This window comes from Lynx canadensis, chromosome C2 (genome assembly GCF_007474595.2).
Source record: "Lynx canadensis isolate LIC74 chromosome C2, mLynCan4.pri.v2, whole genome shotgun sequence".
Lineage (NCBI taxonomy): Eukaryota > Metazoa > Chordata > Mammalia > Carnivora > Felidae > Lynx > Lynx canadensis.
Window position 1 is genome coordinate 140,273,328 of NC_044311.2, and position 17,794 is coordinate 140,291,121.

The window sequence follows — 17,794 nt, forward strand, 5'->3', positions numbered from 1 at the left end:
GTGTGAGCTCATAAGTCCTTTAACTTTATTAACTGTATTGCCAGAGATTTAGAGTTAACCTTGATCTTAAATGTGTGGCATTGGTAATTCGGGGGACTTGGCAAAAATTATGTTAATAGATTTATATAAATCTCCCCACTAATTAAACACCCTTCTTTATTTATGACAGGAAAATTGCATTATCTTCTACTTTAAATATATATGCAGAATAAACAGTAATAATGCCTTTTGACATTATTTAAAATCCTAAACTCCAGAGCTAGAGAAAACCACCACCTCAAATAAATTTGGTTAATTTATGTTGTCTTTAATTACTACCATGGTGGTTAAAATATTTTTAATTTCGACAAAGAATTAAGTGATATGACAACTTGGATAATTAGATGTGTTCTTATAATTCCATTAGTATGCCTCAGTAATTAAGTCCTGTTTGGTACATCCATTTATTTTTTTTTATTTTTATTTTTTATTTTAAGTAGTTTTTTTTTTTTTTTTAATTTTTTTTTTTCAACGTTTATTTATTTTTGGGACAGAGAGACAGAGCATGAACGGGGGAGGGGCAGAGAGAGAGGGAGACACAGAATCGGAAACAGGCTCCAGGCTCTGAGCCATCAGCCCAGAGCCCGACGCGGGGCTCGAACACACGGACCGCAAGATCGTGACCTGGCTGAAGTCGGACACTTAACCGACTGCGCCACCCAGGCGCCCCTGGTACATCCATTTATATTAAACCAGATGACTGAACTAAAATTTGCCTTTATCATTTTCCCATGTTTAGCTGGATCCAGAACGAAGTTTGTTTGACCAAGGAGTAAAGACAGATGGAACTGTACAACTTAGTGTACAGGTAATTTCTTACCAAGGTAAGCTGCTTTTAATGTTGTTACTTTAAAGTCTAGTTTGTGTTTTTTTTAATTATGAGAGAACTCAGTTTTACAAGTTTTAGGTGTTTTAGGTGGTTGTCTGAATTACTTTATGTGATGTTGTAGTCACATATTCCTGTCTTTGGTTTAATTATTATATCTGTCAGGGTGAGGTAGATAGTATAACATATTCTCCTAGTTTACTCGGAGAAGAATATATTGTAAAGTAGAGAAAGGTGGAAATACACGTTCTGGTTGACTTTCTCAGAACAGTTTAGCCACACTGCAGAACTGGATTGCCAAGGAAGCTGTTGCCCTGCCATGATCTGGAAAATGCCAGATCTAAAAGCCACCACTATAGCTGTCAACTTAGAACCATGCTGCCCCCACAGTGATCCACATTAGCCAAAAACGCGGATGTCATATGCCTGCTTGTCCCTTCTTTACTCACTTCCTAATAGCAGGCTTATGCCAGTGATTCTACAACCTGAATCCCAACTGGAACCCTAGCTCCAAGGAAATCTAGTCTCTACAGTTTAGCACAGAGAGAGGAATTTGCACAAGATATAGAGTGACTCAGTCACCTATATCCATCACAGTGTTTTACTAATCTTGTTTAAGTACAAAAGTTAGAAAATTAGGAAACCATTTTGGGTAGGTTGAATTTTGGTTTTTAAAAATGTGTCTTGGGGCGCCTGGGTGGCTCAGTCGGTTGAGTGGCCAACTTCAGCTCAGGTCATGATCTCGCGGTCCATGAGTTCGAGCCCCGCATCGGGCTCTGTGCTGACAACTTGGAGCCTGGAGCCTGTTTCGGATTCTGTGTCTCCCTCTCTCTCTGACCCTCCCCTGCTCATGCTCTGTCTCTGTCTCAAAAATAAATAAACGTTAAAAAAAAAATTAAAAAAATAAATAAAAATAAAAAATGTGGCTTGTTGGGAGTTCTGACCACAGTTTTAGACTAATTTAAATGTTTGAACATAATGTATTGCTTATAATCGCATTTCACAAATCAAAGTATTCTCAAACTATGAAAAATTGAACATAATGTATTGCTTATAATCGCATTTCACAAATCAAAGTATTCTCAAACTATGAAAATGGTAGCTATCTCCTGATCTACAATTTCCCCCAGAATGACCATCGTTGGCAATAAGAAAGAAATTCTTTGTTTTCTTCTTTTTTTTTAATTTTTAACTTGTTTTATTTTTTATTTTTTAAAATTTACATCCAAATTAGTTAGCATATAGTGAAGCAATGATTTCAAGAGTAAATTCCTTAATGCCCCCTACCCATTTAACCCATCCCCCCTCCCACAACCCCTCCAGCAATGCTGTTTGTTCTCCATATTTATGAGTCTCTTCTGTTTTGTCCCCCTCCCTGTTTTTATATGATTTTTGTTTCCCTTCCCTTATGTTCATCTGTTTTGTTTCTTAAAGTCTTCATATGAGTGAAGTCATATGATTTTTGTCTTTCTCTGACTGACTAATTTCACTTAGCATAATACCTTCCGGTTCCATCCATGTAGTTGCAAATGGTAAGAATTCATTCTTTTTGATTGCCAAGTAATACTCCATTGTGTGTGTGTGTGTGTGTGTGTGTGTGTGTGTGTGTGTGTGTGTATCACATCTTCTTTATCCATTCATCCATCAATGGACATTTGGGCTCTTTCCATACTTTGGCTATTGTTGATAGTGCTGCTATAAACAAGGGGGTGCATGTGTCCCTTCGAAACAGCACACCTGTATCCCTTGGATAAATGCCTAGTAGTGCAATTGCTGGGTCATAGGGTAGTTCTATTTTTATTTTTCTGAAGAACCTCCATACTGTTTTCCAGAGTGGCTGCACCAGCTTGCATTCCCAAAAATTCTTTGTTTTCTTTAAAAGCCTAGTGACTTCTTGCAAGTGTAGGGAGAGTTGACTTGATGAAATTTGAATGGAGGATTAGAGATTAATTTTAGGAAATTTTTTTTTCAAAAATTCTAGTTCTTTTCCTCATGTATATTTGAAAACTGACTTATCTTTGTATCAGAAAATGAATGATAAGCAATACAGTTTATTATAGAGTTGGTTTTCAAAGAGGTTTCAAGGTTTTCAACTTTAAAGTTGACTTTTGTTTTTTCTTTCAAATATACTTTGATTAAATTTGATATAGATTGTAACAGACGCAATGACCAAACAGTAGCTGTTAAGTAATATGATAGTTTCTTAGAGCTGTCATCATAACAGAAGTATCTGAGATGATTTTATAAAGGCTTAGTTTATTCTGTTTTGAATATCTTAAGAATTTGGGGTTTTTTTTTTCATTCAATTGAAAATGGAAATCAGAAGTTAATAATGTGTATTTAGCAAACTCAGTGCCAATTCATTTTTAAGACATGTACTTTGACCCTTGAAAAGAAGAGCAGTCAGGGGCGCCTGGGTGGCTCAGTCAGTTAAGTGTCCGACTTCAGCTCAGGTCATGAACTCACGGTTTGTGAGTTCGAGCCCCGCGTCGGGCTCTTTGCTGACGGCTCAGAGTCTGGAGCCTGCTTCGGATTCTGTGTCTCCCTCTCTGCTCCTCCCATGCTTGTGCTCTGTCTCTCTCTCTCTCTCTCTCAAAAATAAACATAAAAAAAAAATTAAAAGAAAATCAGTCAATAAATAATCTTAATTTGCTTAGAAGGACTTCTACAAATTCCGCAGGTGAGTAGCTACTCCTTTATATTCTCCGTAGTCTAGTTTTTATTTTCTAATCCATATTGGTACTTTTTCTTTCTAATAAATGTTTATAAGTAGCTGTGCGTGTGGTGGTAGTAGTGGTGGTAGTGATGGTGTTAAATTATCTTAGACTTAGTAGAAAAGTTGCAGGGGTGCCTGGGTGGCTCAGTCAGGTAAGCGTTAGATTTCAGCTCAGAACATGATCTTGTGGTTCCTGAGATCGAGCCCCACGTAGGGCTCTGTGCTGTCAGCTCAGAGCCTGGAGCCTGCTTTCAGATTCTGTGTGTCCCTCTCTCTTGCCCCTCCCCCGCTCCTCCCTCCCTGCCCTCCCCCTCTCTCTCTTTCTCTCTTGAAAATAAACATTAAAAAAAATAAAAAACAAAAATGTTACAAGAGGAGTAAAAGAATTCCTGGATGTCCTTTACCTAGATTCCCCAAATGTTAACTTTTATTTCATTTGCTTTGTTCTCCATCCACCTGTCCCCTTGTTATCTTTTTTGCCCTGTTTAAGAATAAGTTGCAGGGGGTGCCTGGGTGGCTCAGTCAGTTAAGCATCCAACTTCAGCTTAAGTCTGATCTCACAGCTCATGGGTTTAAGCCCCATGTCAGGCTCTGTGCTGACATCTCAGAGCGTGGAGGCTGCTTCGGATTCTGTGTTGCCCTCTCTCTGTGCCCCTCACCTGCTCACGCTCTGTCTCTGTCTCTCAAAAATATATAAACGTGGGGTGCCTGGGTGGCTCAGTCATTTGGTGTCTGACTTCAGCTCAGGTCATGATCTCACTGTTCATCAGTTCGAGCCCCACGTCAGGCTCTGTGCTGACAGCTCAGAGCCTGGAGCATGCCTCGGATTCTGTGTCTCCTTCTCTCTCTGTCCCTCCCTCGCTCACGCTCTGTTTCCCTCTCTCAAAAATAAACAAACATTTAAAAATAAATAAACATAAAAAAAAAGAATACGTGTTGCATACATGATCTTTTTCTGTCCCTAAATACATCATTGTATGTGTTTTCTGAAAACAAGGAATTCTTTTGTATGACATTACAATTATCAAAAGCAGGAAATTAATCTTGACACAATACTGTTATCTACTAAAGTTCCATTGAATAATTGTATTTATGTCTACAAGAGAGTATTTGCTCTACCATTTGAGAGCGCATAAACTAAGCTAATGACTTTTTAGTGACTTTTTTGTATCCATTTGAATTTACTTTTTTTTTTTATTCATTCTTAAGGAATTGAGCCTAAACTAAACATCCTTGAAATTGTTAAACCTGCGGAAACAGTTGAAGTAGTTATTGATCCAGATGCCCACCATGCTGAAGCAGAAGCACATCTTGTTGAAGAAGCTCAAGTAATAACTCTTGATGGCACAAAACACATCACGACTATTTCAGATGAAACCTCAGAACAAGTGACAAGATGGGCTGCCGCACTGGAAGGTTACAGGAAAGAGCAAGAACGCCTCGGGATACCTTATGGTAATAAAATACTTAATTATGTGCTAGTAGTATAATAGGAATTAAGCTTGACATAGAAGATACTAGGGTGAGTAAGTTATAATCTATTAAATGTAGAATATTTAGAAAGAATATCGTTTTCCGTATTTTTTGATCCCCTTTGGACAAATATTTTTGCAGATGTTGGGAATACAAAGAAATAAAAAAAAATCTGCCTTCAAGGTGTTCATAATGTAGTTGAAGACAGAGAAGCTAAGTGAAAGGAAATCGTTGCCATAAAAGGTAGCATGGTTTTAAGCTGTAACTTACATATATAAAGGGAATATGCTGTCACAGTCTCAAGGGATCACAGTGGCCTGTGTGGAAACTGGGAAAAGGTTTATTACAGACAAAGAAACTGATGGACAGAGAAGGGCAGACCAGACAGGAAACACATGTGCAGAAGTTAGACATGGGAGTGAGTATTCAGGAGTAGTGAGGTTTGGTGGAGTTAACTCTTAAAAGTATAGAACTGTTTTGATTGATGGACGTGACCACGTGGTGGGAGTGCATGGCATATGTTGGTGCACATAGAGACCGAATGAAGGGAAAACAGAGGCATGTTATAGTTGAGTTGTGGCTAGGTGATAATGTCTAGGTCAGCTTAAACTTGATAATTTCTGGGGAAAGAAATGAATGAAAATAGTGATGGGGCTGAGCAGCTGACTCATGGATTGTGTGAGGGTAGAGAGGAGAGATTCAAGTACTGATGCAACTTCTCAAGCTTGGGTGCATATAGGGTAATCATGATATTGATGAGAATTGGTGACATCTTCATTACATGTTTAGTGAACTACATATGCCAGGCATCATGTTAAATGCTGGGCTTTTGATGGTGCATAAGAAAGATAGTCCATGCCCTCCGGAGCTTAAGTGGGAGAGTTGGGGAAGTCTGGTATTGGGAAGATTTTTTTCAAGGGAAAGTGGTTCTACTTTTGAATAGTACCTACTTAACTAAAGGTAACCAGAAAGTATTTTCAGGTATACAAGATTTGGACTGGAGATAAAGATGTTTTCTGGGACTCCACTGTGTTGAATTTATATTGAAGCCATAGAGTATATGCAGTCTCTGATGGAGAGAGAGAAAATGGAAAGGAACACAGTGTTAAAGACTGGTTCCTGGAGCTTGTCAGAATTTCAGCTTGAGGAGAAAAGAAGGGAGACACAGAATGGCTGAAGAGATAGAAGGAAAACAAGAAATGTATATAGTGACTGTGAAATTGAGAAAGAGTTTTAGATGGGCAAGAATCTCCACACTGCCAGCAAAGTAAAAAAATGCCAACTGAGTAGTATCTGTTAAATTTGGTGATCAGAGGTTTATTGGTAGATTTAGAAAAAAGTAACTGTAGAGTTAAAGATGAGTTACAGGAAATAAATAGACATGGAAATGGAAAAAACTGAATATTAACCTTTGATGGGGAGGGCAAATGGGAAGAGTGTTGAGAGAATAAGTAAATATTATTGAAGGTTCAAGAGTTGTTGATAAGCTGAGTATTTGTAGATAAAATGTAGATAAATGATATAGCACTAGCTGGAAAAGGGTAGGGTAGGGTAGGGTAGGGAGAGGGACTTTTAATTGCAACATAAGAAGGTAAGTCCAGTTTGGAGGAGATCAAGCTGTTCCTCAGAGACGGTGTAGTTGACAGTATTCTTACCTATTTTTGACATGTGGAAGCCAGCATAGATGTTGTACTTGACCTTCTTGTTACTGAGTCACCCCTGAGAGGGGAAATGCTGAGAAGGAAAGAAGGAGCATAAAAACATTTGAAATAATATTTTATGGTTTGCTAGACTTGCAACAAGAACGTTTTGGGGAGTAGAATCCTTTTTTTTTTTTTTTTGATACAATTTATTGTCAAGGTAGCTAACACACAGTGTATACAGTGTGCTTTTGGTTTTGGGGGTAGATTCCCGTGATTCATTGCTTACATACAACACCCTGTGCTCATCCCAAGAAGTACTCTCCTCAATGCCCATCACCCATTTTGCCTTCTCCCCCGAGGAGCAGAATCGTTTATGGAGAATAATATTTAAAAATGAATTGTAGAGAGCAAGATTATAAACTTTGACTCAAAGTTCCTACCAAGGGTATTATTTACTTAGAATAAAGCTCTTTTCAAACACTTGACATTTATTTAGGTATAGGAAGATTTTTTTTAAATCATTGTTTTTTTTTTGTTCCTAAAATCATTAGCAACTGGAAAGTTTTAGGAATGTAATTATTGTTTTCTTAGGAAACTATCGTTTCAGGTTTCTTTCTGCACGTAAGGGTAGTCATTTTGCAATTGCTTGTTAATTCTGTGCAAAATTGAAATATGGCTGACTGGTCGTAGCTACTTTAAATCTCTTTGAAATATTGGTCCACATTGGACAGTTCCTTAAAGTTCATTTTATACGTATCAGTTTTATATCTTGAGAGGAGCTTAGAACCACCTGTTCATATATGTACAATCCCTTCACTTTTAGATTTTTCCAGGACTCTAACTATTTTCCTGCTGTTTTGTTTTTGTTTTGTTTACTATTTCACATTTAAAAGCTGTAGATGAAACTCAAATTAATGAATTTATAGTAGTTAGAAGTCTGGTCAAATGGGATGTTCAAACTGACTAAAAGTATTTATTCTTGTCCTTTTTTAATAAGAATATTAAAAAGATGACTATATTTATTTATTTTTATTTTTTCTCTCAGTTGTTTGAATAATTAAGAAAGATAGTCACGTTTTTGGCTCCCCAAATTGTCAAATATTAACATTTTAAAATATTACAAGTGTTGGGGCACCTGGGTGGCTCAGTCAGTCGAGCATCCGACTTCAGCTCAGGTCATGATCTCATGGTTCATAGGTTCGAGCCCCATGTCAGGCTCTGTGCTGACAGCTTGGAGCCTGCTTCAGATTCTGTGTCTTCCTCTCTCTCTGTCCCCCTGCTCATGTCTCTCTCTTTCTCTCTCCCTCAAAAATAAACATTAAAAAAAATTTTTTTTAGTACTACAAGTGTAAAATACCTGGTACAAAAAGAGAAGAATGTAAAATTGTTTATGTTGATTGCATGCTGAAATAACATTTGGATTCATTAAATGAAATTATTGTTAAAATAAATTTCACCTAATTTCTTTATTTTTTAATGTAGCTGTTAGAAAATTTTTAAATTACATAGTACCCTGCATTATATTTCTATTGGACAGCTGCTGATCTAGACAATTGTAGCCTTCAGTTCTGGGAAATTTTCCTGTATTAGTCTTTTGATAATTACCTTCTCTGTTTTTCTTCTTTTTTCTGAAATTCCTGTTCAGTCTCATGGGCTGATCCTCTGTGTCTTTACTCTTCCGCTTGTCATTTCTGTATCTGTCTGTACAACTTTGCCAAATTTCTTGTCTTTATATAACAACCTGATCTGAGAGTTACTTTCACTTTACAAGGACTCTTGGTATTTGTTTGTTGATTTTAGTATTCTGAGCTCAGTATTATGGATATCATGTTTTCTCTTACCTCTCTGAATATTTTCATCGTTGTGTTGGGGTTTGTAAAAATTTGTTTTCCATTTTGTTATGGCATTATTTCTGTCTTTTCTGGGTTCTGTTTTTCTGTTTATTTTTGTTTGTTTTTAGACTCAAATATCTGATTATTCCTGCTCATCTGTTCATTGAGTGAATAACTTTTTTTTTAATGTTTAATTTTGAGAGAGAGAGACAGAGAGACAGAGGTGAATGGGAGAGGGGCAAAGAGAGAGGGAGACAGAATCCGAAGCAGGCTCCAGGCTCTGAGCTGTCAGCACAGAGCCCGATGCGGGGCTTGAACCCATGAACCACAAGATCATGACCTGAGCAGAAGTTGGATGCTCAACCAACTGAGCCACCCAGGCACCCCTAACTTTTTTTTAATGTTTACTTATTTTTGAGATAGCGTCAGCGGGGGAGGGGCAGAGAGAGTGGGAGACAGAGTATCCAAAGCATGCTCTGCACGGACAACAGTAAGCCAGATGTGGGGCTTGAACTCATGAACTCTGAGATCATGACCTGAGCTGAAGTCAGATGCTCAACCGACTGAGCCACCCAGGCGCCCCAGAGTGAATAACTTTAAAGCTAATTAGTTTGAAGCTCTGGAAGGGGTTTCTTGACCATACACAGGTAAAATGGGGTATTGGTCATTTCATTAAAAGATTTGAAAGTGCCAGTATGTATAGCTCTTTTTCCTGGGTTTCTTTAACTTTTCTTGGAGAATTGGCCAAATACCTAACAGGGGTAGAACATTGCAGTGAGGATTTATGGTTGACTTGTATGTGAATGCTGCATTGTGGAAGTGGAAAGGGAAGGGGAGAGGGTCTCACTCTTCAGTTTGTAGACTTTTATTAGGGTCTTTTATTGGGATCTGTTCTCCCAAGATCTGTTTAATGTCTGTCACTGATCTTAAAGTGTTCCTGGGAGTGGGGGAAGGGTTATGGACATGTGTGTTGAGGGATGCTTCTGTTCAGTTGGCTCCTGAGAATGAAGGAGAGGCCCTGAAGGTTCTGACACCACCATACACTTAAAATCAGTCCCCTGATTTGTATTTCCCTGATGAGGAGCGATCTTTCATGTGCCTGTTGGCCATCTGGATGTCTTCTTTATTTTTTTTTTTATTTTTATTAAAAAAAATGTTTTTTTTAATGTTTATTTTTGAGAGACAGAGAGAGGCAGAGCATGAGTGGGCGAAGGGCAGGAGAGGGAGACACTGAGTCTGAAGCAGGACCCAGGCTCTGAGCTGTCAGCACAGAGCCCAATGTGGGGCTCGAACTCACGAACCGTGAGATCATGACCTGAGCCAAAATCAGATGCTTAACCGACTGAGCCACCCAGGCGCCCCTGGATGTCTTCTTTAGAGAAGTGTCTATTCATGTCTTCTGCCCATTTCTTCACTGGATTATTTGTTTTTCGGGTGTGGAGTTTGGTGAGTTCTTTATAGATTTTGGATACTAGCCCTTTGTTCAATATGGCATTTGCAAATATCTTTTCCCATTCCGTCAGTTGCCTTTTAGTTTTGATGATTGTGTCCTTTGCATTGCAGAAGATTTTTATCTTCATGAGGTCCCAATAGTTCATTTTTGCTTTTAATTCCCCAGCAATAGCACTGCTTGGAATTTACCCAAGGGATACAGGAGTGCTGATGCATAGGGGCACTTGTACCCCATTGTTTATAGCAGCACTTTCACCAATAGCCAAATTAGGGAAAGAGCCCAAATGGCCATCAACTGATGAATGGATAAAGAAATTGTGGTTTATGTACACAATGGAATACTACTTGGCAATGAGAAAGAATGAAATATGGCCTTTTATAGCAATGTGGATGGAACTGGAGAGCGTTATGCTAAGTGAAATAAGTCATACGGACAAAGACAGACACCGTATGTTTTCACTCTCATGTGGATCCTGAGAAACTTAATAGAAGACCGTGGGGGAGGGGAAGGAAAAATAAAAAGTTAGGGAGGGAGCCAAACCACAAGAGACTCTTAAAAACCGAGAATAAACTGAGGGTTGATGGAGGGCAGGAGGGTGGGGAGGGTGGGTGATGGGCATTGAGGAGGGCACCTGTTGGGATGAGCACTGGGTGTTGTATGGAAACGAGTTTGACAATAAATTTCATATTAAAAATAAAGAAAGAAAGAAATCAGTCCCCTCATTTACCATGTACACTTCTTCTGCTACCTGGTGCCACCATGACCCGAGCCAATAAGGGGGTTCTGCAGGCAAGAAACTCTTCTTGCTATATTCTCCTTGAAAGATATATTAGGTCATAGCTTCTCCTGCTTCACTGGATTTTCACTCTGCTTATGGTCTTCAAAAATAAGTTGAAAATCTCCCATCCATTTGTCATTTCCACTCATGGTCCTATGAGTTTACTTTTAAAAAAATCCTTAACTATAATTTTACTAGGGTCTTAGAGAAAATAAGAAGGCGAATATGCATGGACAATTAGTTATGTTAAGAAGTCCTAACGTAGGAGAGAAGTCCTAATGTAGGACAGAAGTCCTAATGTTATTTAAGAAAACAAATCAGACTACTTCTATTTTCCCCCAACTTTTTTATCTTGACACTTTCTTCATGTTTTTGTAAAATGAGGTTACTTGAACTTTTAAAGGGAGTTGTGTTTCAGGATAGCTTCTCTAACTTCCCAGAACTCCTTCATCTGTTATTTTCAATTAATATTAAAAAATAGAGCCGGTAGGGACCCCTGGCTGGCTCAGTCAGAAGAGCATGTGACTCTTGATCTTGGGGTCGTGTGTTCAAGCCCCCACGTTGGTTGTAGAGATTACTTAAATAAATAAAACTTTAAAAAAGAGCCACTTGCTTGCTCAGTTCCTGCCTGTTCCCTTACTCCACTTTTATCTGGACCTCCTCTCTCTTTTTCCTTGGTGTTCCTATGCTACTCAATTTCGATCCCACTCCCTCCAGTTTCTCCTCATTGTGGTCCACTCTCCTGGATGTGATCCGCAGGCTCAGTTTTTAGAGCTCACAGATGCTACACTGCCTCCAGCCCCTTCACCTTTACCTCGGACCTTTGGGCTCACCTGTTACTGGATTGGGCAGGACTGGTTGAGCTGCTGCTTTGGCTTGGCCTGTCATGCTTTCAGTAAGAACTCCCTGGCTGTGTTGGCATTCTCCCGTGCTCAGAATGAAGAATGGGTCACATGTCCCTTTGCTTCCTCCCTGCTTTGCTGTCTCCTGCACAGATAACTGACACCATGAAGGTCTGTGACTGTTACAGCTTTGTCTTCACCTGTGTGTATTTGGGCTTTCCTGGGGATATCTTGTCACCTCGTTTTATTGTAAATATACCTGGATTTTTGGTTTTGCTCTCTAGTTGCTTTTAGTGGTGTTTTTTTAACATGTGCATTTAGAGACATTAAAAAACTTCACTGCCATCCTCCTCCCTTCACCTCTTTGTGAAAAGATCAAATAAAAAAATCAGTTCTGTGACTATCAATCCTCTATTATGTTTGATTCATTTTTTACTATAAATTGGCTCTTGATAAGTACCTAAATGTTTTTTTCCCCACTTACTCCTATTGAATAGCCTGCAGCTTAGGGCATGTAACCAACGCTATTTGGATAGGTCATCTTCTCCATGCAGAAGTATCTGTATCAAAATTAATTCAGTCAGTATTTATTAAATTTATATGGGTAAAATATTCTGTTAGATGCCAGGGATACAACAATTAAATATTCGTACATGTTGGCCATCCTTTTCATTTGTGAATTCAATTAGATGGTAACAAATGATTAGGAAAATGAATTTATTTGTATTTACTTTTTATAGATTTAACAAATTATGCATAAGGCATTGCGGTAAACGCTGAAGATACAGTGGTTTACAAGACACAGCCCTTATATTCAAGACCTTAACGTGTTACAGGGAAAGACAGCTGAGTAAACATGCAATTTGCATGTTGTAAGTGCCACCAAAGGGTAGAGATACAGGAGCACTAGCTTTTTACAAGAAGCAAAAGGGAGGAAAGATTATGTTGTGCACATTTTGGAGAATAAGTCTAGCTCCTCAAAAGCCCCTTATGGATTTTTTTGGGTTTTTTTCAGTGCACCAAATTGTACACAGCTACAAAATAATGTTTGAAACTTGAATAACTTAACCCCATTCTCTCTAAAGTAATCACATATTTTATTCTTCCAGTTGACCCATTGGAGAGCAATTTTATACTGTTTTTCTTCGTAAAACTCCAGACTAACAGATGTAAAGCCAGATGAAGTCATTACAAATTTAGGTTGAAAAATTCAAAAGGAGCTGAGGAGAAAATACATCATTAAAATTTATTTGGGGGCACCTAAGGTGGCTCAGTCGGTTAAGCATCCGACTCTGGATCACAGCTTGGGCAGGTCACGATCTCACAGTTCATGAGATTGAACCCCGCATCGGGCCCTGCACTGACAACACGGAGCCTGCTTGGGGTTCTCTCTCTCCTCCCTCTGCCCCTTCTCGGTGCCCCCACACCTCTCTCTCTCAAAGTAAATAAACTTTAAACAAATTTTTTTAAATTTTATTTGAGTTTATATACTTTACTTGGGGAAAAAAAACCTGTCTGGATTTTATCTCCATATATATGTGTGTATATATATATTTATACGTATTGACAAATTAACCGTGAATTCATGTAGTGTCGAGATAGAGCTAGGCTAATGGTAATATTTTTCTCTTTAGATCCTATACAGTGGTCCACAGACCAAGTCCTGCACTGGGTGGTTTGGGTAATGAAGGAATTCAGCATGACTGATATAGACCTTACTACACTCAACATTTCCGGAAGAGAATTATGCAGTCTCAACCAAGAAGATTTTTTTCAGCGAGTCCCTCGGGGAGAAATTCTGTGGAGTCATCTGGAGCTTCTTCGAAAATGTATAAAATTTAAGTTATTACCTATTTGTGTTGTAACTTCAGTTTAATTTTATTTCGTTATAATTTTGTCTTCATTGTGCATTGTGATCATAGATAATAGCAATAATAATTAACACTTAATTGTATAAGGCTGTGCTAGGAGCTTTATATGCATTATCTCATTTAATCCTTCTAATGCCACAGATCCTTTCTTTCCCTATTTTTTAGATAGGAAAGTGAGGCTTAGACAGCTCCACAGGGTACAAGGCTAGGGAGTGGCAGGGCCAGGATCCAAAACCAGGCTGGTGAACACTAGAATCTCAGTTCTTAAGATGCTGTGCCGCATACTTAGCTCTCTTCATAAATTTTAGTCATTGACTTTTATTTCATCCGTCAGTTCTTTCATTTACTGTTTATCTTCTAGAAATTTAAGATTGTCCACAGATGTCATCCCTGTTTCTTTTCATCATTAGTGGAATTAAATCTTCTACAATTTCTTTTAATTGAATGGGATCTTAAGAGAAAGAAGTGTAAGTGTGCATCCCTCCATCTTGAATCGAAAGCAGCTGGTTATAAGTGTTTCCATGTTGGCTCCACAGACATTATTATTATCATTAAGTGACTATATACAGAAATTAGAAACTACTTGGCTGACCAACAAAAAGCTCAAGTAAATGCAAATTATTTTGTTTGATTTTTAATCCATCTTAATCCACTTTAATCCAACAGTGACTATCTGTTAAAATATTTTAGCAGTAACCTGTTCCCTAACACCCAGTTTAGAGGCCAGAAATGCTAGCCAGACACACATACTTTTCAGGATGGATGAACAGGACAGACTCTGACTTTGGTTTTGTAATGGTGTATAAAGGTACCTGGTAGGGTTTATTCTGTTATGTGCCCAGTAAAAGAACAGCTCAGGTTGGAGGGATTTTACATAGTAATTGACCGCCTGGGGTGCATTCTCTACTGCTGAGTAAGAAATGAGCTCTGGAGACAGGGTTTTTCCTTCACTGATTATAGTTTGTCTCTTTTATGGAATCTCTTAAATATTGGAAAACATATCTATGACACTGACTCACTACATTCGTTACATTTACAGGGTTTATTTCCAGTTTTTCTTAATAGGTAAAGAAATTAAATGTTCTAGTTGAAGTTTTGTCCTTGATTTCACGGTTTTTTTTCTCCTTCGTGCCTTTCAGATAAATATTGAAAACTCTTGAATTGTTTCAGATTTTTAGCATATGAGTCATGTTTACTGAAATGTTTTCGTATACGAACTCTAAAGATTAGGACAGGACAATGACGGTGCTTAGACTGCAGTTTGATTTTTCTCAGATTGGCGGGTTTTCTCTCTCCCTGAGGGCAGCACTTTGTTGTGGCTGTCTGGTTCTCCCGAGTGCTTCCCAAAATCTTTAAAGCTCATTCAGCGACTTTTCCTGGTATGGGGAGTAGAGGAATCTCGTGTATCTGTTCATTCATTTCCTTGAAGTGGAGTGGGTCTTCCTCTGAAAAACTCTGCCCTGGAATGTTATTTTCAAAAGTAACAAAGCCCCACAGCTTAGATAAGTATCTTGCAAATTCCTTGCTTATCTGGCCATGGTTCTTCGCTTTGTCCTGGCAAGGAAGGTCCCATCTGGTTTGGGATCCTAATGCCCAGTTCTGAATTGGGGGATTGGTAGGTTGATGTGTAAAGGCTATTTCTGGCAGATTTTCTGTAATTCACAAGCCTCATTTCCCAGAACAGGCTTTTCTGAGCACAGTCAGGTACTCTCGCCCGTCTTGTAGCGTGAAGTCTATAGCATATGTCTTACGAACCCGGCATCTATCATCTAGTCGTCCTCCGTGATCTTTCAAGAAGAAGCAGTGCTGCACAGACAGACCTTCTCCTTCATTTATGTTAGATTCTCCACCTTGGTCACCCCCACCTTCCTGCAGTTCACCTGGAAACTTCATCCGAGTCCTGCTGTACTGGCGAGGATAATTAGGAATATTCCATTTCTGACAGCTTTTTGAAGAGCCTCTTGAAATGCTGTCACCAAAGCCAAAGCTCTCAGTTTGCAGGGGACCTCCTTTAGGAAAAAGAATTGCCTTGTATCTTTAGTGTCTAAAGTTTCTTCATAAAATGGATTCATTTCACCCAGAGCGCTGCCTCTTAGGATGATTCTTTTGTACATGGCCAGGATTTGAGGGCTACAGTAGAGGAATATGATAGGTAGTCTGTGTGGTCTTGAACCCAGTTTTCAAAACCTCCTCTGTGTTGTGCCTTAATCTTGAGAGTTCCCAGGAGACAGACCAAACTCCATTCTGAGACTCAGAGCTTAGAAGCTGATCTTACAGGTTGGTAACACATGGGTTTTGCGATGGTGACTCCCTGTGTTGCCTTTTTTTTTTTTTTTTTTAATATATTTTTTAAATATTTATTTATTTATCTTTGAGAGAGAGAGAGAGAGAGAGCATGGGAGTAGGAGGCGGGTGGGGAATCCCAAGGTGGCTCCACACTGTCAGCACAGAGCCCAGTGCAGGGCTCAGTTTCATGAACTTGTGAGATCATGACCTGAGCTGAAATCAAGAGTCAGGCGCTCAACTGACTGAGCCACCCAGGTGCCCTTCTTTTGCCTCTTTTTAGGCTAGGGCATCTGTGTTCATTTAAGCCACAAATGGAACAATTTCTGTTTCAGTAGCACTTTGCTTCTTCAAGGTGCCTTTATAAAATTTGGGGGGAAATCTACAAATGTGGGGCATGGATTTTTCTTCAAGAGAGACAACAGTTCTTGAGGAGAATGCTCAGAACTAGGAATCTGGATAAAATAGTAACATCTTCAGTTTCTGGAAAGTTAAGCTTTGTTTCATGCATTAGGGTTTTTTGTTTTTTTAAGTTTATTAATTTATTTTGAGAGAGAGAAAGCACAAGTCAGAGAGGAGCTCTGAGAGGAAGAGAAAGTCCCAGGCAGGCTCTGCACTGTCTACACAGAGCCTGACACAGGGCTTGAACCCACAAACTGCGAGATCATGACCTGAGCCGAAGTCAGACACTTAACCAACTGAGCCACCCAGGCACCCTCGGCATTGTGCTATTTGAAAGCATTTTTCTTTAATCCTCATAACAACCTTGTGAGGTGATGGGTGGGGATATCTCATTTAAACATGAGGAAATTAATGTTTAAGTTGGTTGAATAATTTACCAAAGTCACACAGCCAGTAAGTGAGGGCTAAGATCAGAACGAAGATCTATCGAGGCCAGTCCCATATAATTGTATAATCCCCCAAACTCAGGACCCCCAAAGAAAGCTCCCTTCTGACAGGTAGGGTTTAGACTTCTTTTTAGTTTCTCAGCGCTTCCCAGTTCTGTGTGCCTGGAACCGGGCCCTGGCATGGCGCCCTAAGTAGTAGCGCTGTGTTGGGCACCCAGGCTCTAGGACTCACTCAGTACACAGGTGATTGCTGGTAGGAACAATTTCAAGAGAAAAGAATCCAATCCATGATGGACACTAAATAGGTTGAAGTGTTAGAGACTGGGAAATAGGAACTCTTGTTTAAGAAATAAAGAATAGGGGGCGCCTGGGTGGTTCGGGCAGTTGAGCGTCCGATTTCAGTTCAGGTCACGATTTCGCCGTTCGTGAGCTCAAGCCCCGCATTGGGCTCACTGCTGTCAGCGCAGAGCCCCCCTCAGATCCTCTGTCCCCCTCTTTCTCTTCCGCTTCCCCGCTTGTACACTCTCTCTCTCAAAAATAAATAAATCTTTTAAAAAAAGAAAGAAAGGGTAGCAATAGATGAGTGATGAATGGTTCTCTAAAGGGTTATATTAGGACTTTTTACAATGTAACTCTCATATTTGTAACCATTATTACATTATTTGATTCACTTGGGACTTTTAGGACCACTACAATTTTATTGAAAATTTAGCTATCTTTAAGAAGGAGCCTTTATAAAGTTAAAGCAATCTTATTCAAAACTTTTATCCAGTCTGTTAGATTAATAAATTATGAAGATCTGTCATCTTGACTGAGAACATACATCTAAAGAATGTAGATCTAAGCCATTTCAGTGTGGTGTATATAGTCTCATCTTTGATCTGATCTTGAAGAGTCCCCTGTTTTACATGGTTTTATACAGAAGGAGATATAGATACAGATATTTATGTTTAGAAAATCGTGATTCTCTGAATAACTTTTCTTACCATTCAAAGAATTAGAGCTTTCCATCTGCTACTTGTCTTAAAAATATCTTTTCCTTGCAAAGTGACTATCAACTATTTCTTAGGTTATTGTGCCAATGAGTTTTGTTGAATGCTTTGCTTTTTTGTTTGGTTGGTTGGTTCGGGTGGGTTTTACTAACTTGAGTTTGATTTTCTGGATTTAAATATAAACAGAAATTTTTATGT

The 17,794-nt window shown here is 38.9% G+C and overlaps 1 protein-coding gene across 4 annotated transcripts in view; it reads left to right on the top strand.

The window, feature by feature from the left end:
* Positions 1–17,794, top strand: part of GABPA (GA binding protein transcription factor subunit alpha) — a 40,779-nt gene that overhangs the window by 13,678 nt on the left and 9,307 nt on the right. For all 4 annotated transcript variants that reach the window (XM_030328954.1, XM_030328953.1, XM_030328956.1 and 1 more), the window contains exons 4-6: positions 779–863; positions 4,791–5,036; positions 13,237–13,431. In XM_030328954.1, coding sequence (XP_030184814.1) covers positions 779–863; positions 4,791–5,036; positions 13,237–13,431 — 526 coding nt within the window. The remainder of the gene's footprint in view (positions 1–778; positions 864–4,790; positions 5,037–13,236; positions 13,432–17,794) is intronic.